This window comes from Dipodomys spectabilis, unplaced genomic scaffold (assembly GCF_019054845.1).
Source record: "Dipodomys spectabilis isolate Male_0828 unplaced genomic scaffold, ASM1905484v1 ptg000387l, whole genome shotgun sequence".
NCBI lineage: Eukaryota > Metazoa > Chordata > Mammalia > Rodentia > Heteromyidae > Dipodomys > Dipodomys spectabilis.
Genome location: NW_024871064.1, coordinates 2,313,645 through 2,330,814, shown reverse-complemented (window position 1 = coordinate 2,330,814; position 17,170 = coordinate 2,313,645). Strand labels below are relative to the sequence as shown.

Below are 17,170 nucleotides of genomic sequence, written 5' to 3'. Positions count from 1 at the left end.
TGAATACAATTAGAATAAAAAAGTAACTTTCCAGTGAAAAATAAATAAATGAACATTTTATTTTTTAATGTCATTTGATGTCATTTCCCAATGACCTGAATAATTAACCAAAGTTCTATCTTGTACCTGCAAATGTAGAGATAACATAAAGTTTAGGAAAGTGTATGCCTTTATATTTTTTCCTAAGTAGAACTTTGCCATACTTGATGTAGGCTGTACATATTTGCATATATTTGTGTCTGGATCAAATATGTAAACAGTTGAACCAAAGACAAAAGTTTTCTTTCCTTCCCTTCGCATTGGTCTTTCAAGAGATAACAGCAGGTATTACTAATTTACCATTAAGAATACCTGGTTTAGGGCTGGGAAAGTGGCTCAGTGGTAGAGTGCTGACCTTGCATGCATGAGGCCCTGGGTTTGATTCCTCAGCTCCACATAAGCAGAAAAAACTGGAAGTGGTGCTATGGTAGAGTGCTAGCCTTGAGCTGAAGAGATGAGGGACAGCGTCCAGGCCCAGAGTTCAGGCCCCATGACTAACCAAAAAAAAAAAAAAAAAATCACAACATTTCCCAGCTGCATAAAAAAATTAATCTCTCCAAGTCTCCAATTTGTTCATTTCTAAAAGGAGAACACACACCCTTACTTAGCTCTCAAAGTTGGTTTAAATCCTAGAAGGGCCTCTTTTGAAGCTGAATGAATGCAGCAATCTTATATACATACACACCTAACTGGCTCAGGGTCTAGAGAGGTCCAGATAGTCATCTCTGGGTTGTTTCAATCCCACTACTTCAGGACTGTCAATCTGATGACTTACCTCTGCAGCATACCTCATGCCGTCCACCACATGCTCCGAGCCATGATCATCATTGGACCCCCAGTGAAGATGGAACTGTCGTAACCTATAGTTTCCAGTGAGAGGACCCCCACGCAGAACTAAATATCAATACATTTAAATAGTTAGTGAGAAAAACACTATCTGTAGATCCTATCACAATTCACCTCTCCCAGAATGACCCAACATATCCTTGCCCTCCAAGGAGATTTTTGTAAATGTGTCACTTGGTTTGCTGACAGGGACACAACTTTAGATATACAGGGAGGAAAAAAAAACATTTTTTAAATGTAGATAGTATATAATATAGTTATTTATGGAATACCTGGGAAATCACAACAGCCACAGAAAGTGGAAGATATTAGAATTTCTGAAATCAAAAAGGCTGAGTGGAACGGTATATGCCTGCAATCCCAGCTATCAGGGAGATTTAGAAAAAGATGATCACTATCTGAAACTAGTGATCCAACTCTGGGAGGGTGGGGAATATGAGACCTGATCTAAACGAAGACATGGTTTATATGGTAAAGAGCTTGTCTAACAAGCAAAGGCCTTAAGTTCAAATCGACCAGTACCACCAAAAATAAAATAATAATTGTCCTATTAAAATGAAGGCAAGCTAAGTCTCTGAACAATCTATTATACAAAGAAGTCCCGCTTGAGCTTGGTAGAACAATACAGCTCTCCGGTTTGGCATAGTCTTCTGCAATGGAAAACAGAAGCTCATCTTCTGTCACTACCTGTGTGGTCTTGGACAGGCTTTACCTTTCAAGCATTAGCTTCTACTTCTAGACAGAGGAGACAGTGATGGGACTTCTCTCATGAGAAGAGAATTCTCTTCATGAGAAGAGAATTATAACTGAATGCAAAGCATGCAGCACAGTTGATACATCCTGTGTTACTTGCATCTTATTATTGTTATGTCTGAAAACTGGCATCTTTTATACTGAAATTCTATATTCTTGGGAAATGTAAAACTTAGGACAAAATTAACTCTTTGTTAAGAATCTGTCATGTCTCTGACACTTTGGCAAGATACAATTTAGTATTTTCCCCTCAACAGATATCATTTTCCAAAAGGATGAAATTAGAATCCTAGTGTAAATAGATAGAAATGCTTTTTGTTATTTTTTAACAAAAAATATAGTCCTAAGTAGAATTTAGTGAGTCAAGCCTGTAATCCCAGCAGTCCCAGCACTCAGAAAGCTGAAGCAGGAGGATTTTGAGAACATGGCCAACCTGGACTATAGTGGAAACTTGTCCATACAAGCAACAAAGCCAGGTATAGGTGGTTCAAGCCTGTAACCTAGCAACTGGGACAGCTGAGACCTGGACGATCATGGTTCAAAGCCATCCGAGATTGAAAAGTCTGTGAGACACCATCTTCAAAATAAACAACAAAAAACTGATAGGATACCATTTGAGCAAGCAAGCCAAGCAACAGTAAGACTCTAAATTCAAACTTTAGTACCAGCAAAGAATGAAAGAAAGGAAAGAATGAACGAGGGAAGGGAGAGAGGGAGAGAGGGATGGAGGGAAAAGAAAGATGGAAGGAAGGAAGGAAGAAAGAAAGGAGGGAGAGAAGGGAGAGAGGGAGAGATGGATGGAGGGAAAAGAAAGATGGAAGGGAGGGAGGGAGGAAGGGAGGGAGTGAAAAGAAAGAGAGAATTTATTCTGAAGCAATATTTGAATAAATCATTACCAGGCATGCTTAAAGTATGGAGGAGGAAAGGAAGCATTGAGTAGTGAACATACCACAAGAATCACTAAACTTCTAGGTACATCTAGGTACCATATTTATATTTCTCAATATTTTTCAGAAATGATCCACCCTGTAATAAGGAGCATTTTGATCCAGATGTTCTTACAATATATTAAAGTGATAATTTTTCCAAACATTCCGAAAAAAAATAAAACAGAGCCACTTATAGCAAACTTGGGATTTGCTCTTTTGTTATCATGTTGTTTTGTTTTGTTACAAAAAAAGGAAGTTTTACTGTCAGGGTTCATGAGACTTTAGGTTTCCGCTCTCCCTATCACCTGGCCCAAGTACTATCAGAGGATATGAACAATGAATACTTGTTGAATAGATAATAAAAAGATTTGATTTACCTCGGAACAGTTTCGACATTACTTGAAATAAATTAACTTAGAGAGAAACATTTCCTAAGTGACACTCCTAGCCTGTACAAATTGCATAACCTGTATTGATGAAGGACTGATCATTCCAAAGGAAAAGAAATCAATGGCTCAATTGTCCTTTCTTCTTGGCTATTGAATAATAAAACCTGAGCCACAAGATAAAGTCATTCCTTCAGAGATAAAAAAGTGGATTACAGAGCTTGGGTAATCACTGTGGAATTGACTTGGGAGAAGATTCAAGCAAGCTGGCTCTAGAGAAAGAAAGTGATACAAAAAAAAAATACACACTGTTAGAGAAATACTCAATGATAATGGTTGATCTTTGGAAAGGCTGCCCTGAACCTGAAGTTTAAAGTCAGATTTGCACAGCTCTGCAGAAATTTCTTTATGTTACATCTTTTGACTTCACATCTGAGTATTTTTAAATATAATCTCCAGCCTGGGATTATGGTTAGTAAATGCCTTATTGTAGAGAAGAAAATTCTGTCTATACTGTGCTTTCCCAAAGAACCACAGGGAAGCAAAGAGTGAGTCTAAAACCTGATGTTATTTAACACTGACCATGGAACTATCTACAGGAAGTAGCTACACTGTGATATAAAAATCAATAAAAGTAACTACATCTTTTTTTTTTTCTTTTGTCGGTCGTGGGGCTTGAACTCTGGGCCTGAGTGCTGTCCCTCAGCTCTTCAGCTCAAGGCGAGCGCTCTACCTCTTGAGCAACAGCGCCACTTCCAGTTTTCTGGTGGTTTATTGGAGATAGGAGTCTCACGGTCTTTCCTGCTTGGGCTGGCTTTGAACCGCGATCCTCAGATCTCAGCCTCCTGAGTAGCTAGGATTACAGGCGTGAGCCACCAGCGCCCGGCGTAACCATATCTTTTGAGACAGGGTTTTGCTATGATGCCTGGCTAGAATTAAAATAGGCATCCTCCTACCTCAGCTTCTTAAGTACTGAGAATAGAGGTGTATGCCACCGCTCCAGGCAATCATAGTTATTTTTAATGAAAATGATATGTGTGTGTGTGTGTGTGTGTGTGTGTGTGTGTGTGTGTGTGTTTCATTTTTCCAGTGCTGGAGATGGAACTCTAGAACCTGTGTTATACCCCAGTCCCCGATAATGTACTTTCAAATATAAAACTAAATACCCTGCTCTATGTTCTGGATAAGTAATATACTATTATCCTTATTGTATGTTTAAAAATAAGCAATCATTTCTCCAAAGCCACAATTTGCCTATGTAGTCCATTTCTTTCACTTACATATATCTTAATCTACTCCAAATAACACACTCATAAAAGATTTCTACAGAAATTGAGAAACCAATGAAGTATCATAAAAATCCATACATAGTGATTGCTCATGGGAATTGCTCAGTGGAAAGACAGAGGCCAACCTAGCAGTTGCTGCAGCATATGAAATTTCTGGGATAGGGCAAGCATAGAATGCCAAAGGAGCCAAAGCAGGGGTGGCAGGACCAGTCAAGTGAGGTTTGCAGAAAAGGGAGATCATGAGTCCAGAAAGACAAGTAGCTGGAGCAAGAACAGCCTTGTCTTTCTTCATCCCATTATCGGTCCCTTCATCAGATGCCTAGTTACCATAGCCAATAGGAATCCTTCCTCAAGAATTTCATATCCACCTGTGTCCCATTTACAGGACTATTAGAATTCTGAGGTCAGCCATGGATGGACATCTGTCCACTCTGACAATCCCCCAAGGACTATGAGGGAAGATTCAGGCATGTTACTGGTTGACCAGTAAGATTCAGAGTTAATGATGGCCAAAATGGCTTCTTTATGAAATGGTCAATGTTCTGTTAAAATTAATATGGTCTGGTACAGAAAACCTACAGGGATTTTTTTAAATTAGTTTACAAAAAAGGAAATATCAGTAACAATTAGTTTTAACTACTGTAGTTTAATCTTTTTAATCTGTAAATCATCATGAACCAGTCTCTTTTGTTTTATCCTTACAAAAAAATAAGAATCATGATCTACATTTATATAGTTTCTGCCTCAAATGAGTACAAAGTACTTTATGAATGTTCTCAACCAATCCTCAAATTTTCATTATGCTTTAGATAGGACTGAGGTCTCCATGTAAGGAAGAGAATTCATACCACTGATCATGAAAGTATGACAAATCCAAAAACACAAGGAAATTATCTCATTGATTACCCCCAAGGTTGAGGGAGTATGGGAGGGAGAGAAAGAGGAAAGGAAGGAAGGAGGGAAGGAGAGAGGAAGAGATAGGAAGGGAAAGAAGGAGAGAAGCAGAGAGACAGTGACTGAATTATCACAGATCAAAATAGACTAAGATTTTTTTTTTTTTTATTGAGAATGCCAACATACAGAAAAGACAAGGGCTAGGAATGACTGGCTTGTACTCTCAACTAGTCAGGAAGTGGAGGGAACCAGTCTGAGTCCAGGAGAGGCAAGTTAACCAAACTCTACCTGAAATACAAACTAAAATCAAAAAGACTGGGAGTGTACCTCAAAATAGTAGAGCTTTCAAGGGAGATAGAGTTCAATTCTTATTACTGAAGAAAAGAGAAAAAGAGGAGAAGGGAGGAAGGGAAGAGAGAGGGATATGAGAAAGGAGGGAGGGAAGAGAGAGAGAGGGAGGAAGGAAGGAAGGAAGGAAGGAAGGAAGGAAGGAAGGAAGGAAGGAAGGAAGGAAGGAAGGAAGGAAGGAAGGAAGGAAGGAAGGAAGACCTTAAGCTGAAGAGCTAAGGGACAGCACCCAGGCCCAGAGTTCAAGCCCCACGGCCGATCCAAAAAAAAAAAAAAGTATCTACTCTTCACCAGGTGCTGGTGGCTCATGCCTGTTATCCTAGCTTCTCAGGAGACTAAGCTCTGAGGATGGCAGTCTGAAGCCCAGGGAAGAAAAGTCCATGAGACTCTTACCTCCAATTCACCACCAGAAAACTGGAAGTGGAGCGGTGGCTCAAAGTGGTAGAGCGCTAGTCTTAAGCAAAAAGAGCTCTGAGACAGCTCCCAGGCCCCAAGTTCGAGCCCCATAATTGACCAAAAATAAACAAACAAAAAAACATCTACTCTCTGTTGCCTAGTCGTTATAAGGACAGTATATAAATTATAGCCCAGGGGCTGGGAAGGTGGCTCAGTGGTAGAGAGCTTGCCTTGCATGCATGAGGCCCTGGGTTCGATTCCTCAGCACCACATAAGCAGAAAATGCTGGAAGTGGTACTGTAGCTCAAGTGGTAGAGCGCTAGCCTTGAGCTGAAGAGCTGAGGGTCAGTGTCCAGCCCCAGAGTTCAGGCCCCACGACTGACAAAAAGAAAAATAAAAACACAAAATGATAAATTATGCCCAAGAATCCCTAGGTCTCCTTGGCACAGGCCAAAATTTTCTTAATAGAGCCCCAGAAACACAACAAATCAAAGAAAGGTTGGGCAAATGGGATTGCATGAAATTGTAGAGCTTCTGCATGGCAAAGAACATAGCTAGCAAGATCAATAAAAAGCCCACAGATTGGGAGAAGATCTTCATTAGCCATACAACGGACAAAGGTCTCATATCTAAAATATACCTGGAGGGGCTGGGAAGTTGGCTCAATGGTAGAGCGCTTGCCTTGCATGCCTGAAGCCCTGGGTTCGATTCCTCAGCACCACATAAGCAAAAAGAAAAAACCCGGAAGTGGCGTTGTGACTCAAGTGGTAGAGCGCTAGCCTTGAGCTGAAGAGCTAAGGGACAGCACCCAGGCCCAGAGTTCAGGCCCCACAACCGGACCCAAAAAAATAAAATAAAATAAAATATACCTGGAACTCAAAAAATTAAATCCCCCAAAAACAAATCTTCAAAGAAACAACTGCCCAATGAACAAGTGGGCTAAAGACTTAAAGAGAAACTTCTCTGAAGAGGAAAGAAGGATGGCCAATAGACACATGAAGAAATGCTCAACCTCCCTAGCCATCATGCAAATCAAAACAACATTGAGATACCACCTCACCCCAGTTAGAATGGCTATAATCAAGAACTCTAATAACAACAGATGCTGGAGGGGATGTGGACAGAAGGGAACCTTACTGCATTGTTGGTGGGAGTGTAAACTTGTTCAACCACTTTGGAAAGCAGTATGGAGGTTTCTCAAAAGACTCCACATAGAGTTCCCCTATGACTCAGCAATCCCACTTTTGGGCATTTACCCAAATGATCACAAACAAGACCATACTAAAGCTACCAGCACAAGTATGTTTATTGCAGCATTATTTACCATAGCTAAGATATGGAACCAACCCAGATGCCCCTCAGTAGATGAATGGATCAAGAAAATGTGGTATATATACACAATGGAATTCTATGCCTCCATCAGAAAGAATGACATTGCCCCATTTGTTAGGAAAAGAAAAGACTTGGAAAAAATTATATTAAGTGAAGTAAGCCAGGCCCAAAGAAACGTAGGTCCCATGGTTTCCCTTATTTACAATATCTAGTATATGTCTGAGTCAAGCAGAAAAATTCATCTTTTTAAGCAAAAGTGTTAGTACTATACATTTTAACCAAGAAAGATATCCATGAAATATTGTCAAATGAGGAATAATTCAGAGTAAATATAGCACTAGTTCAAAAATTTTAATAAAATGTAAAGCAATATAATATGCATGTCTATATGCATGGCTATATACTTAAATAGTATGGAAGAATGCAGCTTTGAGTACATGGGGAGTCAAAATGGGTAGATATTTAAATTTTTATACATTTTTGTATTGTTTTGGTTATTATGTATATACATATTAATCGTAAAATTAAGAAACTATATTTAAAAAACTTTTTCTCTTAAAACATGTAGTAACCAGAATTATAAATTTTCAAATAAATAAAAACCCAAAATGGTTAAGAATTATTCATTAATCAAGATGTATTGTATTCACAGACTGATATGTTAAATTAAAACACACTGATACAGATACTACTAATAATAATAATAAATAGTAAAGATAAAATAATACATAAAAGAACTACTTATAAAATATTACAAAATTTCAAGTGATAAATGCTAAATGAAGTTATAATTAGCTAAGATATTTAAATAAACCACTCAACACACCCTTTTCAAACTCTCCTTTGTATTCTTCAAAGTAACATTATCTTGATATATATGATGTTTTGATATATGACAGGCCATTTCAACTCACAAGGAGAAAAAATATCGTTCTGATTCATCAAATTTCAGCTACATATGAAAGGTAAGAGAATAAAGTCTAAACATCCAAATGCTCACTTCTAATCTTAACAAATCAATCATTCCAACCTGATTTGTCCTCCGTGTCATCAAAGTCAACGTTGAAGGAATGACCACTATTGCTGATGATTTTAGCTGAGGTGGGGTCATACTTGATACTCAGAGGTCGAAGCGAGGAATCATACTTCACTTCTTTGGTTTTAATCTCAATTGGAGATTGCTGATCACCATCAGCAATGGGGAAAAATTTATTCCAATGAATAGGACCTTCAAGGCAAAGGACCCAGAGAAAAAGTTAATGAGTTCCTTTATTCAAGAAATAGTTAAGTGTAATTCACTGTGTGAAAATACAAACTAATAAAATAACATCCTAATTCTCAGGACCTTAGCATCTTCAAAACTACTTATGTGTTTTTTAATTTATGATTTGTTGTCACTTTCAGAATTAAAATAATCCACATAGACAAAAGAGCATATCAATTTTATAAAGTACTTTCCAAAGGTACCAGTCCACCAAACTAAACACAACAGTGTAATTCATCATTGAAAACAAAGAGATTCAGTTTCCAATCCAAGAATGTGCTTTTGCTGCTCCAGGGGTCAACGAGTTTACAGGGTTGGGAGAGTCAAAAAGGCTGAGAAATCTTAGGCCCAAAGAAAGCGTTCTAGTTTTCCCCCTCTGTTCTCCCTTCCTCCTTCCTTTTCTTTAGGCTCACGGGTATCATTTGTGTCACACATCTGGGTCACACAGCTCTATTCCCTACAATGTGCAATTGGAAAATGAAGAGCCTATGTGCATTGCACCGATTTATCCAAGCAAAATAGCTGTTCCATGTCAGAAAAAAATGTAATATTGTAAATTTTCTGCAGCAGGATCAGGTTGCAATTTATTTCTCTCATACTTTTTCAGAGGGTCTTTCAGGAATTATTTTGCAACATGCCAATTGAATTCCAACACAAAGACCTTTCTCTTGTGATCCTCCATGCAAAATAAGTCAAAACTTCATCACATTCACAAACCAGAGCCTTTTAGGTAAATTGAATTAAGCTAGTATGCCAACAGTCTATCATTTTCATTTCTCTGGACCACTCTATTCACGTTCTGGCTCAAAATCAACAGTTCATTTTACAAGAGTGAGTCACTTTGTAGGTTAGAAGCTGTTATTTTCTCCTCTCTACTATGCTGCAATTTACATAGTTATCACCAGGTAAGTGAGGCACATAGTTACTTCACTAACCAGTTTTGCTCTAAAAAAAAGAAATGAAGTTCTAATTAAAACAGCATAGCATGGTGATCATTGCACAACATCACTAAACAACAGCATATATTTCATAAATCATGAAATTTGGAAAGGGATTTAGGGAAATACAATATTTTGCATTCATCAGCAACTTCGATCTCTAAAAGGAGAAAAAAGAGAAGAGGAATGAAGAAGCGAGAATGTATGTTATTATTTTCACATATATTCCCTATACAAAAAGTTACACCATGAATACCTAACTGCGCACTCAATTTAAAGGTGTTTAGACTTCAAAGAAATTTGGCTACCAAAAGTCCTTAGAAAATATTATAGTAAAGGTATTGTACTTCCTTAGTCATTAAACGCTTTCATTTGCCCTTCCTAAGTACTTTTCTCTTCCTTCCTTGTTTCCTTTCCTTCTTGTTTCCTCCCTCCCTCCCTTGCTTCCATCCTTCCTTCCTTCTTCCTTCCTTCCTTCCTTTTCTCTCTCTCTCCCTTCTCTCTCTCTCCCCTCTCCCCTCTCCCTTCTCACCTCTCTCCTTTCTCTCACCAGACCTGGGGCTTGAACTCACAGCCTGAGTGCAGCTGTCCCTGAGCTTCTTTGCTCAAGGTTAGTCCTCTCCACTTGAGCCACAGCACCACTTCTAGCTTTTTCATGGTTAAATGGAGATAAGAGTCTCATCGATTTCCATGCTTGGGCAGGCTTCACAAAGATCCTCAGATCTCAGCCTCCTGAATATTTAGGGTTATGGGTGTAAGCCACCAGAGCCTGACAATCTTGTCCTCTTTTAATGTGAGAAACCTTTCTGTTTCACTGCCATCAAGTATGAGTTAACTTAATAAGAATCAGATTTCAAATATGCAATACATGTGTCACAACACGCTCTTGGCTTTGCCACAGTCAGCAAAGAGTCTTCTTTCTCTCCTAATTCCTATCCTTTACTCCTCTCAATTCTTTATAACCAGAACTGTTTTTAGAAGAGCCAATCAGAAATAAAATAAAAATAAAACTGCTTTGTTATCAGATATCCAATGCTTTTAATTGACTCATTCACTGTAATTGGTTCACTATACATAAATTGGTTCACTATAATTGCCTCGTTTTCCAGATTCTTATATTGGCCTCTCTGTTGTAAAGTTTCCAGAACACCTAGCTTCAAATCCATGGAATGAAACATCATTCTGAAGCCGAGATGGATATAGGGTGGTTTCTCAAAACTTTTAAAAACTCGATATGTAGTTTTCTATGATGTCATATAGCCTAATCCAAACCAATAAAGTGCTCAAAGGTTAGTGGAAGTAATTGAATATTGCTTGTTAGCCTGGGACCCCTTCCAGGGTTGACTTTGTTGATATTCCATTTGATCAAAGCTTTTATCATGCAGATTCAGGGAAATTTTAAGTTTCCCAAATTTCCCTAATCTGACTGGTGACTAGTTTTGCCAAAGTCTAAATTTAAAAAAAAAAAAAAAAAACTATGGAACTTGTCTAGTCAGGATACAACATATTTCTCACAGAAATTTGCCAACTTTACATCAATGTGTGGTCCTCAGAAAACCATAAAGTCTACAAGACAGATACGATCTTTAATTCCTAGCTAAAACACATAATGACTCTTTAATAATGCCTTTTCTAAAATGTGTGTGTGTGTGTGTGTGTGTGTGTGTGTGTGTGTGAGCGTGTGCGCGCGTCTTGAACTCAGGACTCAGGCACTGTCTGTGAGTTTTTGCACTCAAGACTAGAGCTATACCACTTGATCCACACACCACTTCCACCTTTTTGATGTTCAATTGGAGAGAAGAATCTTGTGGACTTTCTTGCCCAGGTTGGCTTCGAACCACTATTCTCATATCTCAGCCTCTTGAGTAGCTAGGAATACAGGCGTGAGCAACTAGCACCGGGCTTCTAAAATGATTTTTTAAGTATTTTTAAAGATGAACTTCATTGGTGCCCATATTTTCTAACATAAAATAGTATAAACGTTTTCCTTGATTGAAATACCCTTCTTCCTAATTACAGTTCACATGCTCTTAGCACCTAAAAATTATTAAAGCCCAATAATGAAAATGATTCCTAATGATTTCATCAGGCAGAGGACAAGAAATGAAATCTGTTTGTGAGGTTTGTTTTTCCAAAACATAAACTATAAATTAGCCAAGAAATAAGATGATACTATGGCTCAGTCCAAAAGAAACTCACCTAAGTTATATCTTTCATTATGAAACTTCTAAACTTCACCTGTTGCCATTCATAAACTAATGCAGTAATACGTAAAACAAGCTATGACTAGAAATGAAACATTTCTGCTTCTGTAAGTTAACTTTCTATACAGTAAATGAACATGACCCCATTTTGATAGTCATCCACTGTAACATTTTCTTGGTGTTGCTCTGTGATAAATTTGGTTCTTTAAAAAATTCATTTTAATTATTTTTAAATAATTGTAGAAAAGTGTTTCAATTCAATAAATCTCGATCAGCATCAGCCCTTCCATGATTCACCCTCCATCTTTCCCAACCCCATCCATTTGTTCAAATTTCATAGTTCCATTTCACATATGTGCATTAAATATGACTGTATTTGTTCCATTCAACTGATCCCTCCCCTTAAATGTCACTCACTCTCAAAGGACACCTGTTTCAGCTGGTATTCATTGTGTTAAACTATTAATTGCTCTAATGGGGTTATACCATGGACATCCACCCCTCCCAGTACCATACCTTAGTTAAACTGTGTATACACCTTTGCGACTATATCGAATAATCTTTAAACAACCAGCTCAACCTAATATACAAATAAGAAAAGTGTTTTCTTGTCAAACCTTAAGATACACAAAAGAGAAGTGCATGCCTTATTATTGTCACTCCCATCAATAAATACAGTTATAACACAGTTATATTTTCAATATCCCTTTGCGAATCCTCACATCTCTGCAAGGATACATGTGCAGAAGCACCCCATAATGTGCCTTTCCTTGCTCAGGAAGAACAGAAAACCTTACCACGGATGCCAAAAGTAGTCATTCATAGGCAAACTGCTGTGGGACTCTTACAGTAACCCATTAAAATGTGTTCAATGTTTTGGTTGTCAAGGAGACAATTAAATCATCGATGTCACTATGCCAGGTGTTCATATTTCTTAATTTTCCTTTCAAAGATTTTTTTCCCCCAAGATTGTGTGTCTCCTTGGTGAATAGCGAGCTTGAAGGACGGAAAGTGAACTTGTCCTCATTTTAGAAAAGTATGTCATCTGACTTCTAATCTCCAAGCTTCTGATAAGTAGTTGTTGTTAAAGCTCTCCGCCTTCCAAGTAAAGGTGGACGAACACAGGGAAGAGTGCAGGGGTCTGGGAAACCTCCCACCCCACCCCCCAAAACAATAAACTAGTATTGATCCTCCCACTACCAACGTCGCGCGGAGGGGCTTTTCCCCGGGTCTGCAGGAGACCGAGCCTGCCCGCCGCTTCCTGCCCGGGCCGCTGGGAGCGGTGCTCAGTTTAAAGAGGAACCGAAAAGTTGTCTTGCCCGAGTGAGCTCAGCTGCGCGCGGTCTGCGGGCGCCGGGCACTGGGCATGGTCCCAGTCCCCTCGACCAACCCCCGGGACCCGCTCCGAGCCGTGGAAGACGCTCACCGTTGTGCTCGCCGTATCCCCAGCTGAGCCTCGCCATGTCCCTCGCGGTGGACGCCAGTGGAAGATGTGTCTGGGACAGCCAAGGAGAGAGGGAGTGGCACCGGCGCGCGGGCGGGAGCCAGCCGAGGGCGGGTCCGCCGCCAGCGCCAGGGCACCCTGGGCCCGGCGCTCCCGACCGCATCCTCCAGGGGGCAGTGGAGGGTAGGGACGGCACCCAAGCGCCAAGCCCGCCTGGGAAGGTGATGGGGAGCTTGGCTGAGCGCTGGGGCCGCCAGTCCTTGATGCTGCCAGCTTGGACTCGGGAGTGGGGGGATCGGGTTAGACAGACACAGACAGACAGACACACACACACACACACACACACACACACACACACACACACACACACACACACACACACACAGGATTTCCAGAAGGGATTTCTAGCTTTCTTGGAAGTAGTGACTCCGAAGAGGAAAGGAGCCTGGAAGGGGATTTGGGAAATGCGTTCCCCTCCCGCAGCTGTCGGACCCTGCTGGAGATAGGCAGAGGTTGTGATGGGCCCAGCGGTGGTGATTACAAAATGTATCCAAAACAATAATGACAATGGTAATAACCACCACTTAGGAATGGCAACCACTACTTACAAGAGCTTTCTGTGGGCCAGGGGCTTAGCGGAGACAGTTTCCCACATTTTTCCCTGAGATCTTACAAGCATTCCAATGAGAAGAGAATACTGCGCTTCCTTGCCTTCCCCCCTTCGGTCTAAGTAGAAGGACAGGAAATGAAACTTAAGCGATGCTAAGTGGCTCCCTGCAGGTCACACCGCTGCTGGAGACCTCTAAAGAAACTCAGACCCCGCCCTGGGCATGGGAGAGGGGGCTGGGAGGTGGGGGGATGGGAGCCCATCACTCCTGCGCCTTGAAGGCTCATTGACCTCAGGGGAAATCCGCCTTGCTTGGGATGCTTGGCTCCAAATTCGGCTGCCCTTCTGATCCTACAAAAAAGAAAAGTTTTTCAGGCCATGTTCCTTGGGGCTTGCTGCTGTCCAAGGAGTAGAGGCAAAGCTACCTTCAGGGCTTGAATTTCTCTCCTGGCATGGTGGATGTTCTGGGTACCCAGGGATTATTCTGTTCTAGCTGCTGAAAGCCAGTTGTGGTCCACTGGAAATTTCAGATCACACTGGGCAGTGTTGGGCAAGCGACAAACCCCTTTTTTTTCTTTGTCAGTCGTGGGTCTTGAACTCTGGGCCTAGCCACTGTTCCTCAGCTCTTCAGCTCAAGGCGAGCACTCTACCGCTTGAGCCACAGCGGCATTTCCAGTTTTCTAGTGGTTTATTGGAGATAAGAGTCTCACGGACTTTCCTGGCCGGGCTGGCTTTGAACCGAGATCCTCTATCTCAGCCTCCTCAGTAGCTAAGATTACAGGTGTGAGCCACCAGTGCCTGGCTGGCTTTTTCTATTTATGTGGTGCTGAGGAATCAAATCCAGGGCCTCAGGCATGTGAGGCAAGCACTCTACCACTGAGCCACCTTCCCAGCCCACAAATCACTTCGTAATGGGTACAACCCTCCCATTAAAAGCCATTGTGATTATTTAATTATCATGTCTTCTTTTTTTCTGGACATGCACACAGCTTCTGCATAGAGTAGTTATCCACTTCCCGGAAGAGACCCTTGGTAGTCATCCTTGTGTAGGCTGCTTTAATTAAGGATCCATGTGAACCATTCCTCTTTAGACCTGATGTGATACCCCATACTGCAGCCTGCCTCTCCCTCCTGCTTTGTAGTTCTTACTGAGGCTAGAAAGCAGCATGAACACTACCAAGTTTCCAGCACAGTGTTAAATCCAATAATTGATGCTCCTCTTGAATCTAAGGGAAACCCCGTAGATATAGCTTTCTCCCCCACCCCATATTTGCTGAGTGAATTGTGTTCCTAGTAAAGCTATTGTGTACATCAATGCACCAGTACTGGGACTTAAATTCAGGGCCTGGTGCTCTCAGATTTGTCTGTTCAAACAAATACTTTCCAATTATGATGCCTAGATCTCTGCCTCTTGAGTAGCTAGAATGACCGGTATGGACCATCAGCACCTGGCAAATTCAGATAATGTCTTCAACAATAATTGGTGAGTTTAGCAACAGGATATTTGAGAACTGACAATACTATTCTTTTGTTTTTTTTTTTTTGGTCCGGTCGTGGGGCCTGAACTCTGGGCCTGGACGCTGTCCCTCAGCTCTTCAGCTCAAGGCTAGCGCTGTACCACTTGAGCCACAGTGCCACTTCCGGCTTTTTTCTTATGTGGTGCTGAGGAATCGAACCCAGGGCCTCAGGCATGCAAGGCAAGCGCTCTACCACTGAGCCACCTTCCCAGCCCTACTATTCTTATAAGTTTGTAATAGGTAAGAATTCCCCCCACCAAAAAAAAAACAAACTGGGAAAATGAAATCCTTGTACTTCCGTAAATCTATAAACCCATTAACTTACAAAATAATCCTACATAATCATATGCATTTTCTCCTTACCAAAGCCTCTGTCACTGGCTCACAATGATTTGTGGAAACAAGTAAAGGAAGATCAATGTTGGCCAGAGGGTACTGGCCAGGATTCCTGACCAAGAAAATGTTTTTCAGTACTTCATCTTGTACCATTTAAATCCCGTGAAAACTTCCTCTGAGGGTCAGTGGTAGAGTGCTTGCCTTGCATGCATGAGGCCCTGGGTTTGATTCCACAGCACCACATAAGTAGAAAAAGCTGGAAGTGGTGCTATGGTTCAAGTGGTAGAGCACTAGCCTTGAGCTGAAGAGCTGAGGGACACCCAGGCCCAGGGTTCAGGCCCCACAACCGACCAAAAAAAAAAAAACAACAACAACCTTTCTCTGATGTGTTATAGTGACTCTGTTCCATGAATCAGACACTGTTGCAACGAGTGGCACTTACAAGTTCCAAATCTAGCCATTAAAATATCTGACTAACACAGTGACGTATTAAGGAAGTATCAAAGTATGAAAGTATAAGCTACTATTGTTTTATTGGGTACATACATAGATTCTTTATCCAAGCGGCATATTTTCCCAGCTATTCTTTTTAAGAAACTCCAAACTTGAAATGAAGTGGCTGTTAATCACTTGACTTTTACCAGGAAACTGAGGTGAGCAAAGTTCTTCAGCTGCCTAGAGAGGGACATAGCTCCAATCTGTGGAGTCCCAAGTCCAAGTTACTCTCAGTGTATGCCCCATTGTCTTCATTTATTGAGTCCTCTGACTTGTGTAGCTAGGCCTTATTGGTATTATCATTCATTATCTTGGGGAAAGTGTTGATTTTATGGCATTGATGTGATATCCAGTTTCGATTTCTTTAACTTCCCATATCTAAAGTTATCCTAAGATCAGGATTGCATAATTCCGTCCTCCAAGGAAGAGTTTCAGTTCCCAAAAATTTGAAGAACTGGTTTTGGTGACCCAGATTTCAAGCCAAAATGAGGCTTCTCAGACCAAAACTGAAAGGGTAATGTCAGTGAATCCTTCAGAAATCATCCCTTTAGATTAGTTTCTCACACAAGATACTTCATGTGGGATGGGGCAAGGAAGGGGAGAGAGAGTAAGTAGAAATTGTTTTGTTTGTTTGTTTTTGTTTTTGTTTTTTTGCCAGTCCTAGGCTCTGTCCCTGAGCTTCTTTTGCTCAAGGGTAGTGCTCTACCACTTGAGCCACAGCACCTCTTCCTGCTTTCTCTGAGTAGTATACTGGGGATAAGAGCTCAAGTATTTTCCTGCTTGGGCTGGTTTCAAAGTGTGATTCTCAGATCTCACTCAGCCTCATGACTAGGTAGTATTACAGGCATGGCCACTGGCACCCAGCTATTAGAAATCTTTTATTGCTTAGAGAAAAAAATACACTTGTCCTTCCTTCCTTCCTTCCTTCCTTCCTCCCTTCCTTCCTTCCTTTCTTCTTTCCTTCCTTCCCTGAATTCAAGTTCCTACAGTTGACAGATAGATAGACAGATGGGTAGATAGATGGATAGACAGATATAAAGCTAAAATAAATTCTAAGTATTTGATTAGAATTGGAAATACTAGCATAAACTTACTATTTCAGCATAGTATATAGTGGATGAGGCAAATGAATATTCAACAGGTCAATGAGAAA

The 17,170-nt window shown here is 40.7% G+C and overlaps 1 protein-coding gene across 2 annotated transcripts in view; it reads right to left on the bottom strand.

Annotated features, from left to right (window-relative positions):
* The window catches only part of LOC122096731 (carbonic anhydrase 13), a 28,738-nt gene extending 15,578 nt beyond the window's left edge, over positions 1–13,160 (bottom strand). Inside the window, exons 1-3 of one of the 2 annotated variants that reach the window (XM_042667301.1) lie at positions 13,045–13,160; positions 8,243–8,440; positions 815–933 (exon numbers count right to left, since the gene is read on the bottom strand). In XM_042667301.1, the coding sequence (XP_042523235.1) occupies positions 815–933; positions 8,243–8,440; positions 13,045–13,081 (354 nt within the window). In that variant the 5' untranslated portion in view covers positions 13,082–13,160. Of the gene's footprint in view, positions 1–814; positions 934–8,242; positions 8,441–13,044 lie in introns of those variants that run through there. The other variant, XM_042667302.1, reaches the window with a different exon arrangement.
* Positions 13,161–17,170: the final 4,010 nt, after the last annotated feature.